Raw genomic sequence first — 17,319 nt, forward strand, 5'->3', positions numbered from 1 at the left:
ATTTTTTACCAGGGCTCGGCATCCGCGCGTCAGCCGCAACTAAGCATCAATATTATGTCCGTTTAGATGCTTAAATTATTTTTGAAAATAGAAATCGTCATATTTGGCAAGATTTAAAAATACAGCTGATTTTACAAATTGTAAAGGTTGATTTCTTTGTGGCTTATGGACGGCTGCCGAGCCCTGATTTTTACTACAAATTTGAGTCCAACCAAGCGGAAATTTACCCAATAGTTTGAGTTTTTTTTTATAAAAAAGAATAAAATAAAAATCGATAGCGAATAATCCAAAGCTTTGAATGTTTTCTACTTATATTTGACGTTTAAACTAGATATTAGTTTTTACTTCAAAATGTACAGATTATCGCAAAAATGGATTTTTTTAAATTGGATCTTACACTAGGTTTTCAACTTAATAAACCAGCCAATAAAAATTCAATAAAACACCTCAAAAATGTTTAGCCAACAAGCCAGAAAACCTTATCATAAACTTTGGGAATTGTGTAAACGACTCTTGAACATGCCAATGTGGTGTACGATATATTATTACTTGGATGTTGTACCAAATTCTCATGAACTCTGGTAAAGTGATGCTCGCAGCTGGCTAAAATAACGATACCCCCCATCTTTACAGCCATCTTTATCCCATCTCCCGCGACCGTGGCTCAACACGTAGTGCATCCGTTCGTCGTCGGGAAGGTTATAGGTTCGAATCTCGTTCCGACACCGCGTCATAACTAAAGACGTTAAAAATGGTTCCTACTGCTGCTATGTCAGGTGAGCGACATAAATAGTTAGAGTAGTGGGGAATGCCTTGGCCCAAAACAGGCGCAACTCTCTACCATGCACAGTTAGGACTTCCCAGACAAAGGTCGTGCAATCAAAGGGTTGGTTGTCTGATGGCAAATGGACGCTTTATACCGCAATCATAGGGCTTAGGGCTGACAACCCTATCCTACATCCATTAAAAAGCCACATTGTTACAGAAACACTGACAAATTGTCAGCGGCCTTTGCTTCCCCATGTGGAGTGAAAAGGGCTTGTTACTGTTATCCCATCTCCTCCCCTTCCACTGGATTAACGAACTGACCAAAAATATTAGCAAGCTAAATTAACGACAAATTTTCTGTCAATATATCCACATATATGATAAATCCATTATGTATGTATAGTGTATACTTGACAGGTGTTTGACAGATTATCACACATGAAATGAGTACATCAACTAACAAAGAAGTGTATGATTAACCCCTCCCCCCCCCCTCAAGTTTGAATATATTTTCAATCATATATGTTTAAGTTCCCTCCGCCTCAAAACCACTCTTGTTTGTACCATCCGGAAAAAATAGGGGAATATATATCACTTTCAGGGATATTAAGGTATAAGACAATAGACAATTAATTAACACCTATTATTATTGGTGAAAAAGCATAGAAACTGCGTGCGAATTTCTGTAACGCCTTAAAGATTATTAAAAATTATTTTTTAACATTGGGGTTCATTATGTTTATATAATTATGTATTCTTAATTGTAGAGTTATTCCGGTTTTATAACACTAATGGCAACGTCCTCAGAGGCACTTTCAATTTTAGTTTTTTTTTAAAAAGAAAACATGCAAATAGTTTATTTAGGGCGGTATTTTATGCTCTTTAAGGGGCTATTTCCATTTCATTAGTGGGGGGAACTACCCCCCCCCCCCCAAAATAGTTGAAAATTTGATCCAACTGTACATACAGACAGGCTTTTTGATAATGACAAGATTATCATAACAATTCCAAAATATTGAAAAGATTCGCACTTAATAAGAATACGGAAACAATAAAAACAATTTAGAAAGAAAATGAAAATATAAAATTCACATGTAAATCTGATTGCAGAGAATATTACTTTTATATTTATTAATATTCAAATCAGGATTTTGAAAACAATATCTACGACGTTCATACATTCAGACACTGAGATAGATAGATTGATTTAAAATCAAGATGATTTGATAGATTTTTAGATCAATCATAGCTAGTAAAAAAAATTCTATAGATAAATTAGTAAATAAGATTATATTTACACAAATAGATTGATAAATAGATGGATGGATACTTTAAAGAAAGACTAGCGGCTTCGCCCATAACCTCTAAGGGCTTTTTACCCTAAAGGTTTAGAGGAAAAAATAAAAAAAAATATAAAATATAAAAACCACCACAGGACCAGTAGGTATATTTTCTGAAGAGTAGAATCCAATCGGTTCAGTGGTTACTGAGATCTTAAGGGACGGGCGGACGGACAGACATCAAGTACTTCGTATCAAAGATAAATACCAAAAAGATATGGTTTGGATATTTTTAGATAGACAGATAATGGACAAATTGATATATATTATATATATATAGGTATGAATAGATTTATTGTTTGTTGTTGGTCAGATATATAATAAATATAGGATATACTCGGACATATTGACATGGGAAAATTTGACAATTTAGCTTGCTAATATGGAACTCATTTATTGTTCAGTTAGTTCACCCAGGGGATTAGAATGGGTTATATAAAAAATCAGATGAATTGGAAAATTAATACATAATTTTTTTTCTCGAAAAAGTGATAAAAAACAGCCATTTTAATTGATATAAGAACTTTCTGGTTACGATTATCGAGTTGCTTTCTAAATCGTACCTAACTGTAACAGGAATCATTATGCCAAGTTTTATATCTATAGTACATTCTATCTTACAGAAGAGCTTCCCGTTTAAAATGTAAAAAAGAGATAGATGGATAAAAGATATAATATAAAAATTCAGTTCACGTTCATGAAAACCATTTCTATCAAGAGTTTCTACAAAATTATAGAGGCCTGATGTTTTAGCAATGATACTAATAATATCAATAGCATGGTATTTTTATGTCCAGAGTTTTATTGTAGAGGCCTGGTGTCCTGGCAATAATACTAAAAGTATTAATATAGTAAGTATAAATATCGGACTGGTAAACTATGTAAAATGATAAAGGATAAACGTAAAATATTTTAGTGAAAAGCTATTTGATATTATGCAATTTTATGTTTGACTGTAGGAACACTGTAAGAAATGATAAAGGCAAAAACCCTGGTATATTTCAGACAAATAGCAATCATCAAAACATCAACACAACTTATTTATTTTATCTTCACTATTTCAAATAAAGATATAATTTAGTATTTTTGCAAGACTTTTAAAAACAAGGATGACAACACCCATAAAAGGAAAGCTATGAGACGGCAGGACAAACGAACATTAACACTTGTAGAGTGTCAAAACTGAAAAAACAGAATATTAAAACTTCGCATTCAAGAGCAAAGCAAGAGGAAGGGAACATTACTATGATGATTATATTTTCTCTCATTGGTTGTCTCAATAGCTTTGGGTGCTGACATTTTTGATTGGTTGGTACAAACCAACAATGTCCAAACTTACATCATCTATTTAATTTCTATTGTCTTATCCCCCCTAAATAGTCAACGATAACAACAAAATAAAAACAGAATATCAGATAATTAAAATTTATCGATGGAAAGATGCATTTATATATGTATATATTCTAGCGACCATGGCCCTAACATTTAGGAGCTCGATGTATTCGAAGGGGTAGAGAGAGAGAGAGTCTATAAAAATAGCAAATAATAGTATATTTTAGACATTAAAAAGCCTATATATATTACAAAATCCTGTCTTTTTTTCACTTAAAGTTTCAGTTAATTGATTTACGAAAAAGCCAAATAACTTTTGAAAAAAAATAGTTCTCCGGAAGCTGCTTAAAATCTGCGTTTCGTGCAATTCAATTTTGCTTTTCATTTTGCATGATTATAATTTATAATTTGTTTTTGCAATACAGAAAACACTGTTAAAATAATTAGCCGAAAACCATTACGAGACCTATGTGACACCTAAATTAGATCAGATTAGTAGTTATGAGATCTTAAGCTTCAGACAATAAAGCCTTACTACTTTTAATAGGATTCCCTGAAGATTATATCACAATCGGTTTAACGATTCAAAATGTTATGCTTCAGAGATGGACAGACGAACAGACATCGTTCTATTTTGTATTTTTCTATAATAGGAAAGGATTATTAAGAATTGTGGGTGAATTAATTAAACTGTGGTGCAGAAACACTTTCTGTTTTGAATGTGTATCACGTTGAAATGTTAAATCTATAGGTTGTGATTAAAGTCGTTATATTGTGGTATTCGGCAACCGTGATCTGGGGTTCGGTGGAGGGTCAATGGCCCTCCCCCGAGTCCTGGGGAAGGGGTCTAGTGACCCCCTCCCTACGCTTATAATTAATGATTGAATCTGTCATGTTTATTATGGTTAACTGTATTCTTAATTCTCCCCCACCCTTTCCAGGGATGGGGGAATCATTATTGCCCAAACTGACCATTGTATATGTATTATTTATGCTTTTATGTTATGATTATTTATTCCTACCCATGTAATTATTGTTTGTTGTATATAGCTTCAGTATCTCTTAACCCTTCAATAAAGTGACAACTGAAAATAGATGTTGATCCTTATCTAGTGAAAGCTAGAGAAGCGTAGCTTCTCTATAGTAAGGTGTCCACGTCTGTCACACTGCCGTAATCTAATTGAACTCCGGTGTCTGCCATTTATCCTCGGCGGATACCACAACTTTGGTGACAGCTGTGTGAGATTACGGCGAACCACAAGTGTAGAGCAGACGCGCATCTGAGGCTAAGGTACTCCCAGCAGTGAATCTGGCAAAACTGACGCAAGCAACCTGAATTACCCACCCTGGACAGCAAAGTTTAACTCTGCATCCGGCAGTTGTGGAAGCGAGACAGCGAAATCTGACGAATAACCGCGAGCAGCGCTGATATCTAACGGAGAATTGAGCGCCAAAAGGGCTGAAACAGGCCTGCGGACCGGCTGAAACAAGCCAAATAAGTGTAAACGGCTGAAAATAGGCCAACTTTACTGCAAGAAATAGCAGGATCCGAACCAGTGGCGCTAGCAGGACGGGACATTCCCTGCCGCCATCAGCCGGATTTGGATCAGCGGCGCTAGCAGGACGGGACATTCCCTGCCGCCGATAGGCTGAAACATGCCACATAGCTGCAAGCTGCGAGCTAACATACGAGTGTAGTGCACCAGAACAGAGAAAAACTACGTCAACCCCGAGTATCCTGAGAAGCTACAACGCAGCCACCCATCTAGAAAACAGATATTATATCACATTTGCAGGGATTACCACCCTAGTGTGATGGCCAAACAATAGATTTATGAGCAAAGCTTGGCAAACAAATTGTTGTGTTGTGATAAATCTAAGAATAGAACAGGCTTGGATTACTGTGTATTGTGATAACAGCTAAAAATAGAACAGAGTTGGTAAACAAATCTGTTATGCAATTGTGATAAGGACAAAAATAGAAGCTAGATGTAATATAATCAAAACAATCTCAAGCCCACAGCACAACAACAATACACCCCTTATTCCAAGGGAAGGGGAGGGGCCCCTCTCCATTGAAGGCAAATACAATCAGGGTGATATAATAGATAAGCCTAAGATTAAGAAGAAAAGGCCCTATTACACCAGCACACAGTTACCCCCCTCCCTCACAGGGGGAACGGACGGAGTTACCCCCGTCCCCTCACGCGCTTCCCCCTTCTTACCCACACTAGACTAAGTCCGTCTGTAGTGTGGAGCTAGCGATCGGATACACAGAGCGCCATTCACGGGTAGCGCAACAGAGTGCGGAAAATATCATAAATCCAACGGACGAAGCGGACCAATGAGAGAGCGAGTTGAGGGGTGAGAGCGCGTTTTCCCCGTGTGCGCGGACTTGACGGCGCGAACGCGCGTTACAAGGACAGGAGATTCCACGCACACACACACACACACACACACACACACTCACACCAGAGCGGAGCTACTCCATAGCATTTAACAGGGGTATTTTTAGCAAATAAAGAATTGCAAGTTTCTTTCCTTCTAGCTCTAGTGTGATAAGGGAAAACCCAATCAGTTCCTGACAGCAGTTCAGACCCTCAACATCTATCTACCTCTACCAGCCTACCCTACAACCTCAACACCTAACTAGTGATAAGTACAGCTAAGTTATATCCTTGTAACTAAACGCCCAACCTAGTGATACAAACAGTGTTGGCTGTTGGGCTAGGAAGCCTCAAGTGACAAACCATTCAATTTTAGTACTGTATAACTTTGTGCCCGCCGTTTCACCGTTGACCCAATGGACCAGCATCAAGCCCCAGGAGGTGACCAAGCCCCAGGATGGCTCCAGGATGACCCTCAGCCGGCCCCAGCCGAGTACCGCAAGCTGATGCTGAGCAATCTGCCGGAGTTTAGAGGGCCGCCCAAACAATCCTGGTCGGCACATATCCGCAGACTTGAGATGTCATGGGCGGCTTACCGCGTACCACCTCATGATTCCCTCAACCGCCGCAACGCCCTACTACTGTCACTGGTAGGGCAAGCGGCGGAAATGGCGTCCCATCTGTTTGGCGAGGCAGGCCAAGCCTTGACCTACGAACAGGTCAAGACCGAGTGTGAGTTGCTATTTCGCCCTGCTTTTGAATCCCAAACGCTTAAACAAGCGTTTAGGGATTACAAGCAACACTCGACAGAACCTATACAGGCGTACATATCAACTAAGTGCGCCTTGTATAGGGACGCCTACAACCATGAGGATCTTGAGTTGTTGGTGGACGAATTAAATCGTGGAATTCGTAACGCCAACGTAAAACGCCTCATGATGAACCATGAAATTACGAGTGTACCTGAGTACACTCGTAAGGCCATGTTCACCGTGACCATGGTTACTAAGCAGCTGAAGGAAGGTGTGTGCTTAGTGGACTCGACCGACGGGCTGACTGGATCTGCCTGCATCCAGTTGCCCCAATATGACGAGTCGGAGCCAATGGAGATTGGCTCCTTGGCTCCGGGTCTCCACCAGATGGGGAAGGTCGCTCCAGATGACAAGGTTCCAGGCCGCTGCTACCGCTGCCAGGGGAGAGGCCACCGAGCTCGAGACTGCCCAACGCCTGTGGAAGTTAGCCTAGAGGAGAGACGCACCCAGCCACGCCGTGACCGTTCTGCCAAGTGTGAGCGTTGCCACTATGACGGTCACACGGCGGCCGATTGTAGAGCCGACTGGGCCCAGGTAGCCAGCCGCAGGCGCACCGCCGACAAGGGTGCCCCTCCAGGGAAGCCCAGCAGAGTGGCCCATATGGAAGGGAGCGCGCCCCCAGCACCACCACAGCAAGCAGCCGCCCCCAGAGCTGCGGACCGAGCCGATGGGATGCCGCAGTTTGGGACTGTCCCAGCTAGAATCAACGTACTGGGCGGCGCGGCTGAACCCAACCGGGTTGGCCTAGGCTTCAGTCTTAACCATCTGGGGCCAGAGCTGATACAGCCCAACAACATAGCCGAGCCAGAGGTGCTGAGGCCCCAGCCTTTTAGCCTCAACATGATGGAACCTGCCCGACTGAGCCTACCCAGCAAGAGTGGAGGGGCGCTGCCCAGCGTCCCTGAGACGGTGTATGGGGAGGCCCTGGCAGCCGCTGAACGAGAGAGGCAGGAGGTGCTAGCCAGCACCTCTGCATCGATGTATGGGACGCCACCCGGCGTCGCCACCTGGGATGATGGGGGGGTGCTATCCAGCGCCTCCCACCTGGTGCCTGGGGCGACAACCGTCGCCGCCACCGAGATACCTGGATCCTGGAACGAGCCAGCCTCCAACCTGATGTCTGGGGCGACAACCGTCGCCGCCACCGAGAGACCTGAGTCCTGGAACGAGCCAGCGGTCCCAGAGGAAGGGGTGACACCCGTCACCCCCAGCCAGCCAGCGCCACCAGCCTGCAGGGAGAGCCCAGCTACATGCCAGCCAGCGCCACCAGCCTGCAGGGAGAGTCCAGCTACATGCCATCCAGAGCCCCCTGCCAGCCAAGGGAACCCAGCTGCTCAACATCAGGATAAGTTGAATTTGTTAAATGTGTTGTATCCAAAATATTGTAAACACCCAGCCTTGCCTGTGCCCCCTGCACCTGGGGCTGGGGAGATTGAAATTTGGGAAAATAAGGACTTGCCTGTGCCACATGCACCTGAGTTCCTAGGGCAGGGGAGGGCAGTGAGTAAGGGCGAGCCTGTGTCACATGCACTTCAGCCCCATGCCACTGGGCATGCCTTGGACAAGGGAAGGGAGCACTTAGGGCTAGGGGAGCCGACACCCAGGCAAGTGCCAGTCGCTTGCCAGTCTGTCATTGGGGAGGGTATCGGGGTGCCTCGGCCGCATACAGATAACGCTCAATGGAAATTTGTATCTAGCCAGGAGCAGCCCAGCCGTGTCCAGCCCCAAGAAGCAGCCGTGACCAGAGCTGAAGATCCCCAGCCGCGTGTACGAGGAAGATGGTTACCTGGAAGCCTCTCCCATTGGTGGATGGTCCTGTGGGGCCTCCTGCTGGCAGCCGTGTGGCCTACAACCAGCTACGTCCTGGTGGGGTGGGACTGTGCCAACCCCACCCATGTCACGTCTTACAATAAAGAAAAGATGTGTGACACGGAGCCCCTACACCAGGAGGTGCCCCTGGGCCATGAAGTACACGTCCTGCAGCAAGTCAAGGTGAGGGAAACCACTGGGTTCAGCTGTCAGCTCACCGTGTCCCAGTGGACATTCAGGTGTGGGGTATGGGGTCACCTCAAGGTGACCTCGGTCCCCACCCTCATGAGGCCAACCAAGATAGACCCAGAAGCGTGCCGAGACCTGGCCAGGAACCGAGTATACACGTTGCCAGGCAAGACCCAGCCACTGACGTTCCAGCTGAACCACCCCCTGTTCTTCACCATCGACATGGTGGGCGCCCTCGTCAACAGCCCCGAGGGGGTGGGTTGCGAGGGGGAGGACGTCCACTTTGAGGGCCAGCTATACCGCAACGAATTAGTGCTCCAGGAGCGGCGGCTGCTGGTCAAGGAGGAGACCTATGTGGTGGAGGATGGACGGGTGGAGTCCCAGTCTGACCACCTGACCCTAGAGTGTCCCCATTCTGAGCTGTCCTGCATCACTGGGGAAGCAACCTACGTGTGGGACCACCTGGGAAGAGATTGCCCCTTGAGGCTGATCCGCAGCCTCCAGCCCAGCCTGGTGAGGGATGCATATCTGGTTGACCATCAGGCCCAGTTTTTCATCAACATGACCAACCCCACCTCGATTGTGAACTGCGACTTCGAGGCCCATGCCACCAACCATCCAGCGTTGTTCGTGGCAGCTGACCCAGCCGCGGCTGCGCTGCCCAGAGTGTCGGCCAGGGATGTTGACGTTCCCCTTCAAGCACAGATCCATGCAGGTTATATTGGGTTTACCCTGGAAACGCGCATGAAAAGCACTGCAGCAGAAGAAGTAGCGGCCAACTGCTGGAAGCTCCAGCAACTAGATCCGGCCCACCCGGTGCGTGTCCAGGGGAGCACGTTCTCGGTACTGAGGGGAGACATCCTGCTGCAGCTGACCTGCCAAAGGCACAAGTATGTTGTCCGCGAACACAAGGAGTGTTGGGACAAAGTGCCAGTAGAGCCCACAGGTTTTGTAGACGCTGTGACGCGGGTATACAGTGAGCACGCCACCAAGATTCCCTGCTCCTCCACCTACCCCCTGACTGTGCACGCGGAGGAAGGCTGGATAGAGTTAACCCCTGCTCCCAAGAAGAGGCCACCCCCGCTGGATACGCCTAAGCAGTTGTTGACAGAACCCTTAGATGACTTCAGTTCAGGTGGTTTGTATTCGCAGGCTGAGTTGAACGACTGGCAACAACTGCTGGCGTTCCCAGCATACAAGAGTGCCATGCTGACCGGCCTATCCTATGGCTCCTGCGTTCAGCAAGGCAGCTGTTCGGCCACAGGAGACCATGGGATAGTGTCCTACAACATTGACCGACTGGCGGAGGAAGGAGAGGCAGCCCTGGATGTCTGGGCAGGATTTAGACAAGCCATCCACGAGTGGGGAGATGGCGCAGCCATACTGTGCTTGCTGTTGTTGATCCTCAAACTGCTGGGGGACCTAACCATCATTTCTCTGGCAGCAGCACAGGGAGGAGTCCGGGCAGCCCTGAATGCGATATCACAAGTGTTCCTGTACCATCCAGCTTTATATAGGAAAGCGCTGGCTAGAGCCAGGCTCAACCATGCCAAGTCCCGGGACTTTTCAGTGGACTGGGATGCCATTCCCATCGGCAGGGAAGCAGCCGAGGAAATGGTGTCTATGAAATCAACTGACAGCGGGCATGACCGCCCAGGTAGGCCAGGACCGCCCTCTGGCAGACCCCGCGGCCCCTCAGGAGGACAGGCCGCTGCTCAGACAATCAACCTGGCAGCCAGTGCCCCAGCCGCTGCCAACAACAACCAGCAGGCCCCACTGCTGACCGTTCCAGCAACAACTGTGCCACCAGCAAACCTGATACCTGCCGGCGCTGACCAACGTATCCAACCCAAGTCAGCCTCTGCCTTCTATCCCACATTGGGAGCCCATCAACCCTAAGAAGATACTCACCACTAGGATTCCATTGAATCATTATCGTTTGTATATATTTTAGCCCTAAGGAGCGGGCCGAAGGCCTCAACCACTGTCGGAAGTCTGGTAGGGAAACCACCTCCCAGCCTTCCGAGGGGAGAGTTGTGGTATTCGGCAACCGTGAGCCATGTCTATGGCACCCCTGATCTGGGGTTCGGTGGAGGGTCAATGGCCCTCCCCCGAGTCCTGGGGAAGGGGTCTAGTGACCCCCTCCCTACGCTTATAATTAATGATTGAATCTGTCATGTTTATTATGGTTAACTGTATTCTTAATTCTCCCCCACCCTTTCCAGGGATGGGGGAATCATTATTGCCCAAACTGACCATTGTATATGTATTATTTATGCTTTTATGTTATGATTATTTATTCCTACCCATGTAATTATTGTTTGTTGTATATAGCTTCAGTATCTCTTAACCCTTCAATAAAGTGACAACTGAAAATAGATGTTGATCCTTATCTAGTGAAAGCTAGAGAAGCGTAGCTTCTCTATAGTAAGGTGTCCACGTCTGTCACACTGCCGTAATCTAATTGAACTCCGGTGTCTGCCATTTATCCTCGGCGGATACCACAATATCTATCAACAAGTTTTTATAAATTTAACATATATCCTTATACTAAAGTAACAGGGTGTCTGTTTGTCTGTTTGTGTGTCTGTGTGTTTGTTTGTACCGAAGGATCTCGCTAACAGCTGAACCGATCGGGTTCTCCTTAACAGGGTAGATTTTCATAGGTCCCGGGAAGCTTTATAACTATTTTGGGGGAGGGTACCACCACCCTCCAAAGAGAAATCACAAAAAATCAAAAAACATTTACGTTTCTCGATTTAACAAAGAGAGTTCAACGAAACATAAACGTCAAATGCAACATAGACATATTTAAAAATAAAAAAAAATATTTAAAGTGCCACTAGAGGCCTCTAGGGGGCGTCGCCGCTAGTTCTATTATATGAAGTCGTTTTTTGTCTGTAGCAAAGGATCTCGCCAACCGCTGAACCGATGATATTCTCCTTATAGGTCAAGGGAAGGTTTTGAATCTATAATACAAAGTAGTTTGATGTCTATCTGTCCCTCTGTCTGTCTGAAGCTGAAGATCTCTATAACCGTTGAACTGATTGGCCTCTACTCTTTAGCAAATACACCACTGTTCCTGAGGTGGTCTTAAGCTATTTTCTTTTAACAGTTATAAATCTATCCCAACCATAACATTTATAAATTAGTAACTACTGCTGCTTCATAACGAAATATATTTCAAAGAAAAAAATCTTCATTATTAATCGCATCTCTTTAGTGAAGTGAATCAAGCAATTATAGCTTGGTTAGTTTAGCTATTTTCTTGGGATACAGGCTAAAAAAACTGGTTTTAATCTTGATTGTATGTATATTTTTATATTCGTAGAAAACTGGATATAATACGATGCTATACATAATTTTTCTAAATGGCTGATAACCGGTTATAATCCACCGGATAATATTTGGTTTCGAAGCCATACTGGAAAAAGATTTCTCGTATTCATTCGAATCCGGTGGATAGGAACCGGTTCTCATCCATACGAAAAAACTATGTCTAGCATCGTATTATATCTAGCTTACTACAAATATAAAAATGTACAATCATAATATTAAACCAGTTTTTTTAGTCGGTGACTTCGGCACCTCGGGGCTAAAAAAAACTAGTTTTAATCTCATAATTGTACATTCTATATCCGCGGAAAGCCGTTTATAATACGATGCGAGAAATAACTATTACTAATTATATAAGAATGTTCTTAATAAGCATTGGAAATTCAGAAGATACTCTTTGGGAAAGTTGTAATTTTGACACAGTGGCCTTTTTAAGCCTGATAATAGAGATAATCTAGAGACACACTCTATAAATCAGCAAATAGGAAAACAATAGAGGAACATCCCAGTTATAATATTTGTATGAAAGTGTACAGATTTTCTTCAGAGAATGTGGGATTATTTTTTCATTTCATTCGCATAATGAGTCAGCTATAAATAGTCGCATTACTTAGGATAAATCTTTGCTAGGTTGAATTATATCGAATAAACATTTCTTAACGTATAATGTAAAAGGAAATGACAAAAATGTATTATAAGTCAGCTTTGAATAGTTGAATTTCTCAGAATTTCAGATACAGCTAGCTTTTGAGAAATTATTTCCTCGAAAAATCTCTGTGGTTCTTAGAAAGAATCTTGTGTAATAAACTCAAATAAAGGTGTTTTTTTTTTTGTTAGAACTTCAATTTTTGTATTAGATGTACCATTAAGAAGTATTATGTCTATTAGCCTGACTATGCATTTGGGAAATCTGAATTGTCAAAGTATTTCTGGTTTAAAATAGATTGATAGGACATTTACGTATACAAAGCTAATAGGAAACCCCGAAATATAAACTCTCTCAATTCAAGTATGGTTGGTTTTCTAAGATATAAGCTATACTTAATTTTTTTAGATGTTTTTAAAGTTGTCTACAAATTTGTACTGTTTGACCCTCATAAATTAAATACAAATTTTACCTTTAATTTTTTTTAAATGAAATTAAAATAAGGAAGTAAAAAAAAAATTTAAAAAAATGTAAATAAATATAAAAACTCATCTTAAGGCGCATCTCGCGCGCATGAAAATGGCATCCCATGAATTCCCTTCTAACCAGGGAGGGAGGGGACATTGGACTGAAAATTACACTGACCCCAAAGTTTATAAACTTGTTCTGCCATACAGTAGCTAAAAACTTTGAGGTTAAATTATGATTGGATTGTACAAGCCTAAAATTTCAAAACTTTTTTATCAATATTTTAAATCTAAATCAGGTGTAATTTTCATTTTCATAATATGAGGAATATAAATCAATTATCCATTGTTCTATCCCTTAAGATCCCTGTATCAACTTATATAACAAAATAAGATGTGCTGAATTTTAATTTTTAGATGTGTACGCAGTTTCCGCGTTGTTTTCTCAACCTATCTCAATATTTACTACTAACTAAAAAAGCTTCAAACTTAAAAAAAAAATTTAAATTTTGAAAGTTTGAAGCTTTTTAGCTAGTAGTAAATATTGAGATAGGATGAGGAAACACCCCGGAAACTGCGTACACATATGGAAATTAAAATTCAGCACATCCAAAATAATATATAATATTCATGTAGTACACTTTCAATACAGCTTAGATTTCATTTAGCAAAATTTGATTAAAATGAAATAATTGCTATTGGGTTAAAAATCTGCAAATACTTTTCTACTTATTCAAAATTTTATAAAGTCATGCGCTTGATATAATGAATAGGTATGGACAAAGAAAAATAATGTGACACATAAAAACTACGGCTGAAAAGTAAATGTTTTTTTTTGTTCCAGATTTTTAAAACATTTCAATGAAAAATTAACAATCAAATAATATAGATTATGTACATATTTCACTATGCTATTTATTTATTTATTTATAGAAATAAAAAGTTTTAGTTATTTTAAATGGCAACCACGGGCCACTGCATACAGATCAGGTACAGTAAAAAAAACATAAAAAATGGAATCTTGGATACTATTTTTCTTAATAAAAAAAGTTTTAAAATTAGTTTTAAAACATCACAACTATATCCCAATATAACTAATATACTATCTAATAAAAAATTTTACAGAATTATAGAACAATCTCCAAAATTATTTCATTGTGAAGAGAAAAAAAGTGGTTGTGCGCCAAACAGACAGTTCGTGAAGAAAACCAACTTCTTTGTTACTGAGTGAAATCTTTTTAAGGCGACGCTGCGGCGCGTGGAAAAACCAAAACATATAATCTCCCCCCCCCCCCCTCCTCTCTCTCTTTCTTTTCGTTCTTTCCTGGTATTTTTGTAAGTTATGAAAGGTGGAAGTTGTATCTGTATATATAGGCAGTGGCCGGGCCTTTTAAATCAGTAGTTTATACATTTTCAAACTCTAATCAACAAGTACCAAAAATACAACTATCCAAACATGAATAAGTTCCTAAGTTTGCTCTCCTTAGCTGCTGTCAGCCTGGCAGCTCCCCAATATGGAGGTGGCGGAGGTTCTGCTGCTGCCAGCCAGCCCGCCAGAGTACCACAGGCCCAGTCAGCCGCCGGGTGCAGGACCGAGTATGTGACAACATGGGACACCCAGTATATTGAGACAGAGGAGGAGGTGTGCAACACTGTGTATGTGAACCAGTGCAACACTCTGTACCGCCAGGATTGCAGGAACGTGCCCAGGAAAGTGTGCAAAACTGTCCAGAAGAAGCAGTGCAGCACTGTGTACAACGATGTCTGTGTCACCAAGTACAACACTGTGAACGAGCCCTACACCGAGACAGAGTGCAACACCCAGTACAAGGATGACTGTGAGTACCAGTGGGAGGGCCAGGGTGCCTCCAAGGTATGGGCACCTATTGCTGGAACCTGTAAATCTAACCCATACGACACCTGCAATGATGTGCAGAAACAACGTCAGACCCAGGTGCCCTACCAGGATTGTACCAAGGTGCCCGAGCAGAAGTGTGTGAACGTGGCCACCCAGGAGTGCAACACCGTGAACGAGCAGCAGTGCGAGCGTGTCCCCTACCAGAAGTGCGATGAGGTGCCCAAGCAGAACTGCGAGACCGAGCACAAGAAGGTGCCCAAGCGTGTGAGCCAGCGCGTCCCCAAGAAGGTTTGTGACGGCAGGGCCCCGGCCGCCAACACTGAATTTGGAAACGGCGCCGGTGGAGCCGGAGCAGGATACGGCTCTGGATCTGGATCCAACTCTCTGGGAAGCATTCTGGAGGTTAGATCTAATGATGAGAAGAAGAATGATTCCGATGCTGTCAACTTTGGAAAATAAACAAGAAAAAATCTCATTGAAACCCAACAACAACAACAAAAAAATGCTCATTACTCACTCACTCTCCAACTGGTTGTCTGCTGAGTGTCTGCGCCTGTGATAACAAACGACGAATGCAGAATGATTGAATAAATGTAAACAAGAATGTGATTTTTTGTTCATATTTAAGTTTGCAAAAAAATATACCATTATTGTTAAATTTTAGCGTTAATTATCTAAAGCAATTGTGTGATTGTACTGTATAAAAAATATTGTAGATTTATTCGTTTTTTTAATAACTATTATGTAATAAAAATTAAACCAGAATTTTGTATATCTTTAATTTTAGTTTAGAGTTGATATAAGGATAATAGTTAGGTAAAATAATCAAAATCTTATAAAAGTGGTAATGTTTTTCTGTCTGAAGCTAAAGTTTTAAAACTTACTGAACAGATGGAGTTCTCCTTTTAAGAAAAGCTTCATATATGTCCCGAGATGGTTTTAAGGTATTATATTTGTAGATTTACGTATTGGAATGGTTTAAGGCTATTTCTTTAATCATAGAATACAGTGACACGGCCCCTTGAGCAAGGAGCGTAAATAAAATAAACAAAATTTTCCTTAAGAATTAAGAATAATGTTGGAAAAGTATTAATTTTTACAGACCAATTACACATCAACATTCAACATAGACCACAAAGTTTATAAGCAACGAATGACAGAACAAGTATATTAACTATTATAATTTTTATTGCAATGTTCCCTCCATCTCTTTTTCAATTAAACCTTTATAAAAAGATTTCTAAATCTAAACATAATTTCAACTTTCATATGGTCTTCAGTGAAATATAACAAAAGGTTTTTTTAAGTTGATATGTTGTGCTTAAGTCTTCAATTGAAGCACCGCTCTTTAACAAAAAGGTTTAATATAAGATTGCAATTTTCTTTATATAAACTATATTTAAGTATCTCTATCTGTATTACTGGCCGCGATAATGTCTGTAAGTTGTTAGTTCCGCAACAGAAGATTTAAAAAGATGAAAAACTCAACTCATTGCGATAAGAAAACGTAATATAAAGTTTGAAGAGTAATTTAACAATGATGATAACATCCATGAAAGCGAAACTTATGAATTAACAAATGATAATTCCTGAAATTATGTTTTGTTTTCAATTACAGAAAATATGAGGGAGGGGGGGGGGGTTCGTGTGCTTGTATTTTACCTAGGTAAGGTTAAGTTATATTATGCACAGGGTATCCAGGAAAGAATAAATTTAATTATTTTCAATTTATTTAGGAATAAAGGAGAAGGGGAGATTTCTGTGCTCGCTAAGCACTTTTAGGGGAAGCACTAAATCTTACCTTTTAATGTTATGAACGTTAATGGGCCTAACTAAAATTTTAATAAATCTAAGTTCTGTTTTAACTTGTAACGGATTAAATATAATTATTAATGAATATCAAGTTGTCAATTTTAAAGAAAATTGCAGTAAGTTTTACATCAAATTAGACGATGGATGAACATAGCTGCGCTTCTTATAGAACGTCATAATTCAAGAATTACCACTTCTAAGCTAACTGGGAAGTAAAGAATAAAAGAAGCTATTTTTGAATATCATGTAATAACTTGGGCTTCCCTAACAACAACCCAAAAAAAGCCTGCATAAATATTATTAATAACTTTGGGATTATCAATTTTATATGTAGTTAGATTTTTAAAATGAAATAGGATTTTTTGAAAAAAAAGGAGCTTATTTCATAAAATGTAATCCAAAATATATCATACTGTTTTGGATAATTCACTCAGTGCGCTACCTAAATATCTTCTTTTAATACAATCTCAACATTAGAATAAAATTTCGAGTACAACTATTTATCCTCTGTAATATTATTCACGTTTATTCTTTACCCATTGATACACGTGATGTTATAAAAT

At 41.4% G+C, this 17,319-nt stretch overlaps 2 protein-coding genes across 2 annotated transcripts in view; one reads left to right on the top strand and one right to left on the bottom strand.

The window, feature by feature from the left end:
- LOC145312399 (trehalose transporter 1-like protein) overlaps positions 1-17,319 on the bottom strand; it is a 186,188-nt gene that overhangs the window by 65,341 nt on the left and 103,528 nt on the right. The window lies entirely within an intron of this gene.
- On the top strand, positions 14,399-15,709 carry LOC145304598 (uncharacterized). Its single transcript, XM_080146519.1, has one exon. It carries the CDS (start codon positions 14,543-14,545, stop codon positions 15,401-15,403), a length of 861 nt encoding a protein of 286 aa, XP_080002645.1. The 5' UTR covers positions 14,399-14,542; the 3' UTR covers positions 15,404-15,709.

This window comes from Acartia tonsa, chromosome 2, assembly GCF_053477335.1.
Source record: "Acartia tonsa isolate MP-2025a chromosome 2, ASM5347733v1, whole genome shotgun sequence".
Taxonomy (NCBI): Eukaryota; Metazoa; Arthropoda; class Copepoda; order Calanoida; family Acartiidae; genus Acartia; species Acartia tonsa.

Excerpts from the sequence above, each read along its gene's own strand:
- LOC145304598 (XM_080146519.1), top strand. The coding sequence starts at position 14,543 with ATGAATAAGTTCCTAAGTTTGCTCTCCTTAGCTGCTGTCAGCCTGGCA.